The sequence below is a fragment of the Thamnophis elegans genome, chromosome 1 (genome assembly GCF_009769535.1).
Source record: "Thamnophis elegans isolate rThaEle1 chromosome 1, rThaEle1.pri, whole genome shotgun sequence".
Classification (NCBI taxonomy): Eukaryota; Metazoa; Chordata; class Lepidosauria; order Squamata; family Colubridae; genus Thamnophis; species Thamnophis elegans.
Window position 1 is genome coordinate 88,331,225 of NC_045541.1, and position 16,344 is coordinate 88,347,568.

Sequence of the window (16,344 nt, forward strand, 5' to 3'; positions counted from 1 at the left end):
CCAAAGATGATACAGACTGCAACTTCAAACATAATTGTTAAAAAGCTGGACTTAATTCAATAAACTCCGTGCTGGTTAGGTTTCAGATATATTATTTGTTAAATTTATATTCTGTCTTTTCATTAGTTTATAAAAACATAGTTGTTATGTGAAGTGTACATGATTAACCGTCTTACAAGCAGAACTTTGGAAAAGTATGCAACTTGATGTAACTGTAAGCTATTCCTATTTCTGAAACCAAGATGGTGAAAAATAGCCAAAAATGGTAAATTCTAAAACCTTTAGTGCCTTTAAAGAATTTTATTTTCTTGTACATACATCCATTTCATTTTCTGTGAAGACTGGTGTGCGTTAAGCTCATTCTTTCCATCGCCTCTAGAACAGATGGACAGCAATTCTTATCCACAATGCTTAGGATAATAGAAGTTGTAGTTCTTTCCATCTGGAAAGTTTTTAGCTAGAGAAATTTATATAGCTAGGTGCACTCACAGGGACTTAGGTTTATACTACTTTAAAAGAACCTGATTGCTCTGACTTTGTATTTGGACTTCAGTGCATTAAGCAAGGCATTCTGTTTAATAGAATATAGGGCCAAGTTTTAGATAAATAAAGTTTTAAATTAGATACAGTCTTTGTATCTGCTTAGAAGTAAGTCCTTAAGTGAGTTTTGGGGAGTATATATAAAATTCCAGTTTATTAAGTGGAGTGACTGTTGTGTACCAATTTCAATTGATAGCACTATGCATAAAGAAGTATTTGTAATGTACTTTTTTAAAATGTGGTTTAGAGACTGGTGTCTCAGTAAAAATTTAAAAATACAATAAAAATAGTAATTCTAATATTTGTTAACAGACATTACCTGAAATTCAGGAAATAAAATTAATCATTTTAACCAATCAACATTTTTTTAGTAATGTTGCAAATAGAGCCAAATACACTCCATACGTGAGCACTACTTGAAATTGATGGAAACCCTACGCTCACCTGTACTACTAGTTTCATTCTGCTTGTAATTCAGGCATTGTTCTCCTTACTATAATTTTGTGGTAGTTAAATTCCTTAAAAGTTACTGCTTAAGTGTTGTATCAAAAGATACACTTTTATATAAGTGATTATGTAACTGTTGCTATATCAGGATCTGAAATACACCTGATGTGGAAGAAAGATATATCACGACTGTTTAAGTTATTTTATCCTCTCAAGCATCTGAGCTATTATTAGTATGCCTTTTTAAAGAAATTATTTTTAACCAGCTTGTATTTTGCCCTTTAACATTCCAGCATAGAGACAGTGTACATCTGTTTTAGAGTGAAGCTTAAAATCAATTATATGAAACTGCTACACTTCTTTAAACTATTTCCCATGTGAATTATGATGCTGGACAAAATTAGATAATTTATAAAACAGTTACATATTTGTACCTTATAAACTTGAGGGGTCATCTTAATTTTTTTTAAATTAAAGATTATTAAACTTTAAAAATTAAATTTAGTTGGCTTTTCTGGCTTTATTGGATAAGATTTAAAGCAAAAGTAGGAAATGAAGTCAGAGTGCTTAGCATTTGAAATGTTAAAAAATGGAGCACCCATAGCAATGCAATAGAAATATACAAAAGGAAGATAGAATGACAAAAAGAAAAGTTTAAAGTACTGATGATGGCTACTTTCAATTCTTGGTTTAAACAGTAATTCTAGAAGAAACGTAGCAGCCAATCTCTTTTAAAAAGGATAACGAAGACAAAGGAAACAAACTCAACATTTTTTTTTGTTTCTCTAACTCAAGGCTATTTTAAAAAAACAAAACCATTTTGCTTCAACCTTCCAAGCAATCCAGCATTAAATACAGGGCCTCCCTCCCTTGAGTGCATTTGTGGGGCGTTTATTGCACCAGACTCTTTAAGGCCTAGTTCCCATAATCTTTCTGCTTTCCTCCTTTTGAGTGGTCATGGAACAGTTGAAAACACAGCTGGTTGAATATATGAAAAGTATGATCAGACTCCTTTCCTTGTAGTGTTGTAGTATGCTGAATACTGAGTGCCCCTGGTCTAGAGGAAATATAAATGGGCACCTATTATGCCATCTACAACATCTGTGCGAATACATTATCAAAATACAGAATACCAGAGTTGGAAGGGACCTTGGAGGTCTTCTAGTCCAACCCTCTGCTCAAGCAGATCGTATACCATTCTGGACAAATAGTTGTCCAATGTCATCTTAAAAACCTCCACTTTTGAAGGCAAGCTGTTCCATTGATTAATTGTTCTTAAGTTGGTAAATTTCTCCTTAGTTCTAGGTTGGATCTTTCTTTGATAAGTTTCCATCCACTGCTTCTTGTCTTGCCCCCAGGTGCCTTGGTGAATAGGTTGTCCTTCTCTTCTTTGTGGTACAATGGCAGGTTACTCATGGGGGAGACTATGAGTCTCTTTCTGAGACTATCTGCCCACCCTTCCAGATCCAGGTAGGGTCCAGGTTCCTTTCCTAAATTGAGTGGGAACTTGGAAAAGCCCCTTCCCATGACTGCCCCTATCTTATGGAACACTTTTATCCAGCAACTAACAATCTTTTTAGCCTTTAAGAAGACAATTAAAACCTGTTTCTTTGCCCAGGCAATGGGTAAAAAGTGGACTGTGAAGAGTTTTGAGGCATTTTGGAGGTTGATTGAGGTGCTAGGTTCTTAAGTTCTCTATGTTTATATAGGTTTCTTAGTTTTATTGCTGTGAGCCTCCCATCTCAAATTGTCTGGATGGGCAGCCATGCAATTTTAAAAAAATAAATAATAAATGTAGTGTGATCCATGGGACATCTATGGAGGAAGGAAGTTTCCCACCCCTATGAAAGAGAGTGAGCATAGGTTACATTTCATGGAGTTGACATTCTGTAATAAAGAACAATTTTACTCAATTAAGAAAGTTTGGCAAACTGACCAGTGGTGAAAGATATGATAACGTTACTCTAATTCATTGTGATTGTTTAGGAAGAATTTCTCATTGTTCCTTTATCTTGTAGAATACAGTACTCAGTAATTGAGCAACATTGCTGAAATAGAATATTAGCAATGGTGAATGTATTTAATGCATTCCTGATGTACAAAGTAGTAAGTAATAAGGAATTTGTCAAAAATGTTCTCCAGGAGGAAAAAAAATAATTTCATTAAAAAGGAATTGCAGTTATATTTATTTGCTAGAGCTTTGTTCCCTTTTTAACAATTTTTAATATATGAATAGCATCTCTTGATATAATCTACAAAAAATATTTAAGAAATGTATTCATATCACTGACCACTAAGTCCATGACTCTGTGCTGGAACATGGTAGACTAGATCAAAACATTTTGGTTCTTGTTCCTTATACACATATAAATATTTAAGACGTTTCATTTGATTTATCTTTTGCAATTGAATTATGCATTATTATGATTTGTCTGTGACAAATAGGTTGTATCTTCCCTGTATATTAAAACTATTTTAACCTATCCAAAACTGACCATGAATAAAACACTGTACTGAATAACAGCTCATAGGGTTTTTAAACAAAACAAAAAAAATGTTACAAATGTAGCTATTACAAAACTTGTGCATGGAATGTTGGAATAAGAATGGCCTTTCTTCTGATATCTTTAAGAAAATTCATAAACTATACAAGGTGTCCATTGGGAATCAAGTGTGCTTTGCCCTTATTTGAACAATATTCTAAAAAGTTGCTAAATCGTAACCTACCCGAATTAATTTCATAGTGGAAGCGATAAACAGGGGGAAAGGGATTTATAGTTGCTATTAAGAAAGTCTGTAAAGTTTGATATCTTTATATTTTTTAGGAATAGATATTTTTGGAAGACTGGAAATTAGTGTAGCATTTTGTATATAGGCAAGCAGTTTGAAATTGGTGTTAATGAGTAGAAAGCAAAAAGTTAGCCCACTCCTTTCCTCACTATTCTTTCTTTTTATTTTACAGTGTTAAACATAAGTAATTGCTGACTTGTTTGCATTTCAAGTAACTTTATTTTAATAATAATAAAGCCCATAGTTTGCATTTGCATATTTCATGGACCACTAGGAATACACTAGTAATGATTTACAGATCAGTATATTTACAAACGTCTACTGTATAAGATAAGACACTCGTCGCCTCCTGCACCTCAAAAATAATAAGACCTCCCCCAAAATAAGGCCAAGCACTTATTTCTTGAGTCAAAAGGAAATAAACCCTCTTCTTATTTTCAGGGAAACAAGGTACATGTGTTAGAATAACATAACATTGCTATAAGCATATCCATTTATATAACTTCTTTAGTTGTAGCAGTTTTATTTAAAATTCTCTCAACAATGATACTTTTTTTTCTCGATGAGAACACTTTGAGTTCTACGAAGTATTCTATGTAGTATGTTGTAAAGGTTTGGAATTTTGTCCTGATTTACACTAATGATTTTTATCTGTCTCTTTCTAGATGTTACATCTTAGGACAAGTTGACAGTATCTCTCAGATGAACCTCTGCTTAAAAGTATGCCATTTGTACATGCTACTCAATCTTCTTGAAACATGGGTGAAAAAGACAACGATAAGTACCACCAAGCTAACCAAATATTTGAAAGCTTTGTTCAAGCCTCAACATGCAAAGGTTCGATTCAGGCTTTTAATATTCTCACTCGCCATCTTGAATTAGATCCTTTGGACAACAGGAACTTTTATGCCAAACTTAAATCAAAAGTGACCAGCTGGAAGGCTAAAGCTTTGTGGAATAAGCTAGATAAAAGGGCAAGCCATAAGGAATATAAACGTGGAAAATCTTGTACAAGCACAAAGGTAAGGTGAATTTTGTACTTTATTTTGAATCTGATCATGCTTATATAAATCAGGTGACCCTCTGGTTTTATAGAAGAAATTTTGGGATACTTCTTTAGGTTTAATAATACCGTGTTTCCCCCAAAATATGACATGTCCTGAAAATAAGGCCATGCCACATTTTTTGGGTGGACAAAAATGTAAGCCCTCCCCCGAAAATAAGCCCCCTGGACAACCACCACCCCTCTAGCCAGGCAGAGCGCTACTCACCAACCTAGCGGTACCCTGAAAGTGCCAAGCCGTAGGAACGAGGTGGGGGGCAAAGGCTCGTGTTGCTTGGTGTCTTCGAGATATCGCTAGGTCAATGAGGGGCACTGTGCCCAGCTGGGCAGCTACTCTCTTGCTACTCTCTTGCAAGCGGGCTCCTGAAGAGCCGGGCACAGCCTCAGGGTTGAACGGCTGTGTTGCACTGTTGCAGCAGCACTACACAGCAGCCATTAGGTGACCATGCTCATGAGCAGCCACCTGGCAACCCCCCACTTTTTCTGCGGCTTCCAAAGCACAGAGGTAGGATGCTGAGTCTTCCAGCAGTTTCTGCTCTGGGAGTATGCTCTATGGTTGTACACTCTGGGAGTATGCTCTGCCGGCAGCTAGCCCACAACCATAGAGCGTACTCCCAGAGTGGCAACTGCCGGAAGACTAGGCATCCTACCTCCGTGCTTTGGAAGCCGCAGAAAAAGCCATGAGGCGGCAGTGGGCAGCAGCAGAGATGCCCTGGCTCTGCAGGGAGAGTTAGGCAAAGGCATTGTGAGCCTGGGAGTCGCTCGAGCAGGCAAGGGCATTGTGAGCCTGGGAGTCCCTGAGCAGGAAGCAGAATAGCCGCTCACGCAACCCCACTCTCCAGCCATGCAGAGCTCCATTCACTGACCTAGGGGCATTCCGAAGATGGGAAGCCGCGGGATCTGGAGGGCGGCGAACAGGCACTCACGTAGCTTGGCGATACCCCTAGGTCAGTGAATGGCACTGTGCCCGGCTGGAAAGGGGGGTTGCCGGAGGGCTGCTCATGAGTATGGTCACCTCATGGCTGCTGTGTAGTGCTGCTGCGACAGCGTAACACAGCCATTTGACCCTGAGGCTGTGCCTGGCTCTTCAGGAGCCCACTCGCGAGAAAGCAGCTGCCTGACAACCCCAAAACAATAAGCCCTCCCCTGGTAATAAGGCCCAAGCCATATTTTGTTGGTCAAAAGAAAATAAGACCCTGTCTTATTTTGGGGGAAACATGGTATTTCTCCACAAACTTCTCCTTACGGATAAAAGTTCAAAAGTCTATTCCTATGCTTTGTTATTCATACATACTATATCATAAGCCAATGTACATCTGTTTTTTAGTATTTGAAAGTTGAGCATGATATATATTTGTAAATTTCTTGTTATTTTAATCTCTATTGTAAATATAACAAAAACAAATTCATGTGTTAATTTTAATATATTAAAATATATGTACTTGCTTCACCTACTCACCTTTTGAGGAAGATTATTATCATATTTAACTTGCATTGAAAATCGATGCATTCAAAGTCAAAAATGCAAGGTGTGCTGGGAATACTTAATAAGAAACCAAAGCAGCTTTTTAGTTTCCACTCTCAGCTTTCATAAGAACCTCTGAGTGAATGATCACTATGTAGGTAGAAGGGGAACATCCTTATTGAAAAACTGAATCCATTTGCACTCACTTAGGTTAAAATGCTTTGTTTCAAACGCAGGAAATCAGCAATCAGCAATCCAGGCAGTTCAAATGAATATAAGGGTTTATTGCAAGCTTAAGCTCTCTACAAGAATCTGAATGACTACAGTCAAAGCAAATTGACACTGTTGACAAAGAGTCAACAGAATTCAAATGAACTGGACTTAGATCCCTTGTGGACATGAAGGGATTTGAGATTTGTGACATGCTCCCCCCCCACTCCCCTTAGCCTCATCCTGGTCATCTTCTACACTTTGAACCTGACTAATTAATACAATTAGTCCTCTATTAATGACAATAATTAGGGCCAGCAACTCTGTCGATAAACAAAGGGGTTGTGAAACACAACGTTACATGATTACATCAACTCATGTAGTTTCAGTTGCAGTTGTTAAGTGAATCCTGCACAGTATTTTAGCTCAATATCACAAGATTCAGATTTGGGCCCTCCTGCCAGTTTCCCATCAACTTTGCTTGTTGGGAGCAGGCAATGAAGATCACAGATGGTGATCATGTGACCACAGGATCCTGCAGTGCAGAATTGTGAGCCGATTGTCAAGTACCTGACTATGGAGATGCTGTGACAACCTCAGCTTTGAGAACTGACCATACGTTTCCTCATACATCACTGTCCTACCTGTGAATTGAGTCCTTAACTGTAGCACTGATGTAAATGAGATAATTTGAGTTACATGTTGAATTATGGAATATGTACAACTTAAGTAGTTAGTATCCTTCTCTAATTAAGGATTTTTTAAAATGTGTTTTCTGTTCCCAGGATAGAAAAGAATTGGACTATCCCAAATTTTATTATTAACAATGGCTTTTTGTCATTTTTAAAAATGTGAATATTCCACAGAAATTAAAACAAAAATGACATTTTAATAGAAAATAGTATCAATTAATAAATTTCAGTTACTCCAAAGTGATCCAAAATTGTTTTATCTACTATCAGAGTAACCAGACTGTATGTATGGAAATGCTTAATCTGAGGAATGTAATGAAAACACTGACTGAATTGCCAGCCAAATGTAGCTATCAAGCAAGCATTCTTTACTGATGAATCATTGTTTCCTGTCAAAAAATATCTATGATATAAATATGAGTGATAGGAAGTGCAAAACAAGAACAAATCCCAAGTGACTAATTTCAGGCAGTACTGGTATTAAGATACTAAATATACTAGGTTTAGCACCTTAGAAGATTACATTACATGCCAGTATATAAATCAGTTGTGGAACTAAAATCTTCCATACAATTAGCGAGAACAAATATACTTGGAATAAAATATGGTTCTGATGTTGATCATAAATGGTCATAGAATTAAACTTTGTGGACGAGCTAGAATGTTTCGCTAAATGTTAGAAAATCATGTTGAAATTCCTGCGTAGTCATAAATAGCACAGCAGTCTTGCATCTTATTGTTTACATTATTTCTGTCTGTCTGTCTGTCTGTCTGTCTGTCTACCTACCTACCTATCTACCTACCTACCTACCTACCTATCATCTATCTATCATATATCTTGTAGCCTTAAAATGTATATATTGCATTATTTATAATGTGGTATATAAGTATAAAATACATAAAATAAAAATAAATGTAATGGTTAAGGCATTAGGCCACAAACTGGGAGAATGTGAGTTCTAGTGTCACCTTAGGTGCAAAGTCAGCTGGGTGACTCTGGGCCACTTTCTCACTTTCTCTGAGTTCTAGAAAGTAGGCAATGACAAACCACTTTTGAAAACCTCCCCAGGAAAAGTGCAGGGATCTTTACGAATCAGACATAATTGAATGGAAGAAACTACATACATACAGTAGTGAAAAAATAATAAATAAAAATATCTGAAACAAAAAAACAGGGAAATCAATAGATTTATAAGAAATAAACAGTGACATTCACTTTTAAATAAACATATTTCAGATGTTGGCTACAGCAATATTAGAATAGATAACTTTAATGGTTGAGGGAGAACTTTGACAGATAAATCTCTGCTTTTGTAGGACAAAGTAAGCATTTCTATTTCTATTTTAGCCTCTGTTTATAGTATAGTCTTTATTGTCATTGTACAAAATAAATACAATGAAATTAATTAATAGGAATGCCTGTCTAAAATCAATTTTGAGATAGGAGTAATGCAAAAAATCTGAACCACATTTCCCTTGAGGAGCATCCGGCGACTTCAGCTAGTCCAGAACGCGGCCGCGCGAGTGATTGTGGGTGCACCTCGGTTCACCCACATAACACCTATCCTCCGCGAGCTGCGCTGGCTACCTGTCGATCTCCGGATGCGCTTCAAGGTGCTACTAGTCACCCATAAAGCCCTGCATGGTAGTGGATCTGCGTACTTGAGAGACCGCCTTCTGCCAATCACCTCCCTGCGACCAATTAGATCTCATAGATTGGGCCTCCTCCGAATTCCATCGGCCAGCCAGTGCCGGCTGGCAACCACAAGGAGGAGGGCCTTCTCAGTAGTAGCCCCGACCCTTTGGAACGAGCTCCCCGTGGAGATTCGTACCCTCACCACCGTCCAGGCCTTCCGCACAGCCCTTAAGAACTGGCTAGCCCGTTAGGCCTGGGGACAAAGATAGCCGCCCCTCCTGAATGATGAATGAATGTTGCTTATTATTTTTTACTATATGTGTCTACGTCATTGTTTGTATTCCCCTTCCTGATTTTTATGTGAGCCGCCCTGAGTCCCCTGAGGGAAAAGGGCGGCCTACAAATGTTAATAAACATTCAAACAAACATTCAAACATTCCATATTTATTAAATTGGAATCATTGTATTTTCTGTAATATTGCTTCTTTGAATTTCTGCATATTTTTACTGAACTCGATTGGTAGTCATAATTAGAAAATGGGGTTTTGGGTAGAATAATCACTTGTATTATTACTTATGCTTCTGAAACAGCTGAATTTAGTCTATTAAATACTGTACAAATGGGTCTGCAGAGCACCTGCGAGAGGACCAAACCTCTTTCAATAATTCAATAATCTTGACAGTAAAAGCCATTTCGCAATGTTAGCTCTTGCATACTGTGGAAGGGAAGGGGGTGTATCCAACTAAACATTACTTCATTATCATTACTAGTAAGTCAATTGTGCATTATTCAGAATGGAGGGATTCATCTGGATCAGAACTCCAGATGGAAGTGAGTGATTTACTACCTGCCTTGCTATAGTTCTGATCTCTGTCTCTGTCTCTGTCTCTGTCTCTCTCTCTCTCCCTCCCTCCCTCCCTCCCTCCCTCCCCCTCCCTCCTCCTCCTCCCTCCCTCTCTCCCTCTCTCTCTCTCTCTCTCTCTCTCTCTCTCTCTCTCACACACACACACACACACACACACACACACACACACACACACACCATTTCCCTGCTTGTCAGATACCTGCTGATCTAATATCAGTAGAAGCAATGGGTGGCTTTTTCAGTGGGGTAGATATGTACAGAGAGGGTTGGGCAGGCTCTTTAAAATTCGTGCAAATGGAATACCCACAGCTGTCTGATGCAGTCCTAATCACTTTTCCCAGTCAGTGCTTCAAGAGCAGACAGACTGGCAATAAGTATATTGCTTAATCTGTTTGGTTTGCTTGATAATGTCTGGAATACAAACTGAGCAATTTTTTTTAATGCACTTCCACAGTAAGATACATAAATACTTCACCATACCCTTTATGCATTTCCAGCTAGCTGAATCAAGGTACACAAACACTGTATGTTGCAAGTGTGCTCCTTGATAGTTTAACATTAAACTTTATTGTTTCTTAGCCAAGGCTTGAAATGATAGATCATTTTCTCAGGAAGTTAATATTTAAAAATATGAATTAGTGTACATTATAATGGAAGAAAAAAAAACCCATTCAAGCTAAGACTATCTTCTTGCTACTCAAACAAAGTAAGGTATTCTGAGAAAAAACAGCAGCAATTGTTATATGTATGATAACAATTTCACCCCCATCCCCATTTTCTATCAGTTTGAATGTAGTTAGATTTGGAAATTTATAAAAAACACATTTGATATCAGTGTGTATTTTTTCATGGCTTTTTAATATTCCCCCCCTCCTTTCTTTCCTATATTTTCCTTCCTCCTTTTGAGAAATGTAGTTCAGAGAGCAATGAAGTTATTGTTGTAGGTACATGTTTCAAGTAAATGTTTCTTGAACAGCACACACTGTTCTACTCCCCCCACCCGCCCCCAATTTTAATGCAAATTTAATGGCTTTTGGCATTGAGGAGTTTCTAAAGCAATCTGGCTTAGAGGAAAAGTTTAAAGTAATGAAATACCTACCATACTTTCTCCCCTATAGCCCTCTATATAGTCTGAGACTAAAATATGGGATGAGGTGTTCATGGGGGACTGTCAAAGGCATCCTGGGATATTTTATCAGAAGAAAATGTTACACCAATAACTACCATGTTATAAATGATGCTAATATGAGTTCCATATTTAACTCTACCTTTCAAATCCTGGATACTATTTTGGTGGAGAATTTTGGGATAAATCATTTCAGAACAGCTGAAACCACTTGTGTGAAGTACAAAAAGAAAACAAATTTTGAATGCATTAAAATTCTATAGAGGTGTAATTATGGTCAAGGTTTTGGAATGGAATTGGATAACTTGGATATTTTTTTTCAAAATCTAACATGAGCTACTAGCTTTATTTAGTTCCTGACAGGATTAAACAGGAATTGCAAATGGTTGATGTAAAAGGTGGATGTGAAATTGAGGAAATAAGCAGTACATGCCGTACAGTACTTTGCATTGTACTCTGAAGCACATTTGAAAGTGTGATTTCTGCATATAGTTTCATAACAACTGTTACCATTTCTAAGAGTGAATTTTAAAAAAAATTATATCAGAACTATGCTTTTTGAAATGAGCATCTGTATTATCTGAGGACTAGCATACTGAAAAGAACTTATTACCAGGGATTTAAGGCAATTAAAATCATACTTGTTTTGTTATTAGAGACTGAATTTGGTGGGCGGAAGAGGGGATGCCTACAAGTTGGTGTTGATTCCTGGTGACTGCCTGGAAAAATCCCTGGAGTTTTTTTTTTTGTTTTTTTGTTTTTTTTTGTCATTGCCTCCTTCCGAAGGCTGAGAGAGTGTAACTGGCCCAAGGTCAGCCACTTTTTTTTGCCTAATATGAGACTACAACTCACTGTCTTCTGGTTTCTAGCCTTAACCACTGCACCAAACTGTCCCTCTGAGGACTGCAAGTACTCTGTAAATTAAACAAAACATTATAATAATGTAGAACAGAATTCAACATCGCTTAGAAATTGTGGAAAATTTGCAAGTTGCTTTGAATAAAATGCTTAGATTCAGCTAATAAAACCAGAGCCAAGAAACTTATTTAAAGCCAAAGAGCTTTCATCATCTCAATTTTTAAAAAACACACAATTCTGGGACTCCCTCCGATTATTTATGCTTATTTAGCATTACCTGTTTTATTTCAAACCACAAGAACTGCAGACATCAATACATTACTCTGATGATTTCTGTAATGTGCAAGCACACGCTGTCCTGAAAAACAACTGCAATTATTACCAGATGACAGTAAGGACAATCTCTCAATAAAAATAAAGTTAGTGGGGAATAAGTATGCAATTTTAGCACAAGAATTAGCTGTGAAGACAAGTAATTATATGGCCTGCTAGAGATATTAGAGCAGTGTGCAGTGAAAGTAGAGAGGGCAAGATAAACCAGACAATGGAGACATAGGAATCAGTTTTTAGACCGCCTGGAAATGATCTGACTTGCGTTCCTTAGTTCAAGATCCTTTGATATGACCAAATGGTCTTCGTGATAACTATAGATGGAAGAATCCTAAGATTGTTTGATGGGAGGTGTATTTGGTGAATTTGCAAAATTCCAATCTGTTGTCACCTTGTAGAGAATTGCTGATTTTTACTAAATCCAATAATTTGGGCAGAGTTGCTCAGAATAATTAAACACCTCTTTTAACAGCATTAAATAGAAAGATTAAGTCACTTGGACAAAAATGCTCAAAGGAAGTTAAAGTTTTACCATTTATATTATTTGCATAATGGTTTGGTTTATATGTGTTCTTTTTTTAAAAAAAGAAAATTATAGGAAGTAATTCTTTATCAAGCACTGGTGATGAAAAAAACCACAGACAATACTTTTTTGATAACAGAACAGAACAACTTATTTGACTTCAGGAACATCTTGTTTGAAGAGATTAATTTTGGTTTAATGCCATCAGTACTAAGAACTGCTTTTTCTGGCACTTGATTGTTGCCTCCAGAATGAACTTGGTACAGTTACTTTTTAAGTCTATTGGTTATAGTCTTCCACTAATGTGATAGTGAAGGATATTTAGCTATGGTTTTGACAGTTTAAGAGAGTTTTGCAAAATAAATGGAATTATTTATTGTAGACAACTATTGATACTGACTACTTGTTTTAAAATTGACACACTGCTAGGACAGAATTCCTAGAAGATGATGAAGTCGGGTCAGATGCTTAAATAGTAAGAGATGATAATACCTGTGGGTAATGCCACAGTGAAGTTATAGGAAACTTAAGGTTATGAGCTAGATGATGTGGGTCTTGATGAGTCATTGTGGGGAAGCTGTTCCAGACTATGAGAAAGGTATGATTAAAGCCCAGTAATAAGCAATTCTTAGACTCCTGAAAGGAGCTCAGTTCTTACACTACTACAGAGGTGGGTTCCTACCAGTTCGCACCTATTCGGTAGAACCGGTTCGTCAAATCTACCAAACCGATTAGAAGAGGTTCCACCAGTGGACCCATAAAGCAGGCCACACCTACAGAAGAGGTTCCAAAAATTTTTGAAACCACCACTGGTGGGTGTGTAATGTCCCGCAGTTATCTAAGTATTAATAATGATCTAGTAATATTTCCTTACACATTTTAGGGACCTTTCCTTACATAATTGGTGTTTTCTTTCAACCTTTGGATTTTTAATTTCTGTTTCCATTAGTTGGCAATTGCTAAAACCAATCCCACGTGAAAAAGTATTCAAAGCCTTCTTGATTTTAATTGTCAATTTATTTATTCCTGCACATTGTAATATTTATTCATTTACATATCTCTGTTTTTCCACTGTTGTGCAAACACAATTCCAGCAGCTGCTAACATGTGTAAAATTAAATATATATTATACTCCTTTTCAAATAGCCAACAAATATTTTTGATTTTAATTCCATATCTTGCTTTACGATTGCTTCTAACCACTAATTTCTGAATAGCTATTTGAACCGACCTAAATACTAATTCATAATTTCATATCCAGTCACATGAGCAGCAAGCCACTCCCATCTGGTCACACGGGTGGCAAGCCACTCCCACAAAGGAGGCCACACCCACAGAGTAGGTTCCAACAATTTTTGAAACCCACCACTGCACTTCTAGCAAAAGACAAAGTAATAAGCTGGTAGATAGCATGTGCTGAATTTCCAGGAAAAAACAAGGAATATAATTTTTCTACTTTTAAAGTTACACTTAGTTTGTTGACAACATTACACGCTTCCATCTAAACTAGTAATATTTAAATCAGCAGGACAACCCAGAATTATGTTGTGAGTGAATTTTAAAAATCAGTTTAGTAATCCAAATATGAAACAGAAAAGTATTCATCTACACAGCTTCAAAAATATAAAATAAAATAACATAAAGGTTCTAATTAATACAAGGATTAGGGTTAGGGTTGAGATTTTTCTGGGGTCTAAATGCTATTGAAATTTGGATAGAAAAGGGGAAAATAAAAGTGGCTAGGATAGGACAAGATAGTATAGGAACCTGTTTGATGATACAGAAAAATATAAATTAGCATTGCAAATGCAACAAGCCTCAGGCTAATCTTCAAAGACAGCCCTGCTTTCCAGCCATAATGTCTGCAGCCATTTCCTTCACGGGAAATCTGCACCTTTTCAACAGTCTCTTCTATTCTCAGTGAAGATAAACCGAAATGAAAATAAAAGATGGTTTATTCAGTCAATGACCAGCAACATTCAAAATGGAAGGTAATTTCTCATGCGGGTCACTTGGTAATTGGTTTCTTAATTATTTTTCAATATAGTATGCAGAAGGTTGGATTCCAATATTACTTGACACATCCAGTTCAAAGTTATAAATCCATATCTACTTGATTACCCAGAGAATGTATCTAAGTAGATGGTTCTGCATTAGATGAACAGGAGCTAAACTATCTTAATGCAGGGCAAGCTCTTGTATTTCTCTGAAGTTTGGAAAATAATGTGAAAAAGAATGAGAAAGAAGATGAATAATATTTAAGCATATGCATCTAAGTATGCTTAGAGTGGGATGCCTATCCTACTTTGGGTCTAGTTGGTTCTCCCTTTGCTAGCACATGACATTTAATGTGCTTCTCTGGAATCAGTATGGCTGTTAGATATGAAAGAGTTAGGAAATAAAACGCTAAAAATATTATCCATATGAATATTTGATAAAATCTAAATAGAGTGAGAAACAAAAAAAAATCTAATGAAAGAGATTTGTGACTGCTACAATGGTCAAGGTGGAGGGGAAAGAAGTTGGGAATGGAAAGAGCTGTTTTGTAAACAAAGTGCAGATGAAACCAGTTGGCCATGTTGAGAAAGCTTAGTATACATTACAAAACAGCCAGAAAATTATTCTTCATATTCAAACCTTGGGGCATGTAAGCATCTAGAATTTAGCCTGCCAGAAGCTTCCTGTCATACTAATGAAAGTTCTTGTATCTGTAGCAAGGATCTTATCTATTCAAGTCAAGTGTTTGACTTCTAGTGAGAGAAATCAGTTCTACTGAAGACTTATTGCAGGAGCTCAGAGCTACCTTGAGACAAGTTCAGGAAGAATGGTGTAGGCTGCCAATTACAAAGGTAAAAGTAAAATAAAACTTTTGCAGATTCTTACATCTAAATCCCCCAACTTACATCTAAGTACCCCAAAAGTAACAGAAAGCAGATTTAATCCAAACCACAAAGAATAAAAAATTGCCACTAATTATAGGAGAAAAGATAAAGATAACATTGAGTAAAAGAGGAACCAAGCAAACAATACAGGTCAAATATTTTAAACTGGGTCAAAGAACCAAAGACAGAGTAAAGTCACAGAGCTATATTAGTGAACCAGCAATAGAATGAGTATGTGTTGACCTAAGGACAGATCAAAGTCCAAGCAAGCAAACTGTCATGCTCATCAGAAAATAGATTGTAATTGAAGGTCTCTTAAGGCAAGGAATTTTCACTACTCCTCATTTGACAATGCAGAGGACTGGGAAAATAAGTGGTTACAATCTCTCTTGCAGTGCTTTATGGTGAGGACATTCACCGTAATTAATTTTGACATTTGGATGCCTTTATTGAAATAGAATCATGATTATGTATGTAGCAATAGGGCTCATGTATTAAATTCTGTTGAAGCCAGGTAATGTTACCTTTTGTTAATTTTAAATCAACCAAGCATAGGTCAATATGTATGATGGAGGGGAGGAGGGAAAGGGTAGATTTTGCTTTGGAGCAGAATTTATTTTACAGACATGCCATAGAAACAAAATATTTGGCCCAACAATAGTTAAAATATCTACAGTTTAGAAAAGATATATTAATTTTGCTGTATTAACATTTACTTAAAATATATAATGGCTCAAGTCTGTTAAATAAGAATGTTTAACTTTTTAATGTAACGTGAAGCAAAACAGCTCTTTTATCAACATAAAATGACATTCAGAATTACTTAAAGAGAATGTTAATTATCTGTGAGCAAAATTTATAACCATGCTTAATAAAACTCCTAAACTATTTTGTCACTCTGATAGGTGGCACAGAA

General features: G+C 36.6%; 1 protein-coding gene across 6 annotated transcripts in view; it reads left to right on the forward strand.

The window, feature by feature from the left end:
- The window catches only part of MICAL2 (microtubule associated monooxygenase, calponin and LIM domain containing 2), a 144,977-nt gene that overhangs the window by 19,402 nt on the left and 109,231 nt on the right, over nt 1-16,344 (forward strand). For 3 of the 6 annotated variants that reach the window (XR_004255932.1, XM_032223497.1, XM_032223506.1), the window contains exon 1: nt 4,515-4,799. Coding sequence is in view for 5 of the 6 variants with exons in the window: in XM_032223497.1 (XP_032079388.1) it covers nt 4,536-4,799 (264 nt within the window). In the remaining variant the exon portion in view is untranslated. Of the gene's footprint in view, nt 1-4,442; nt 4,800-15,737; nt 15,833-16,344 lie in introns of those variants that run through there. The other 3 variants (XM_032223510.1, XM_032223511.1, XM_032223513.1) reach the window with 2 other exon arrangements.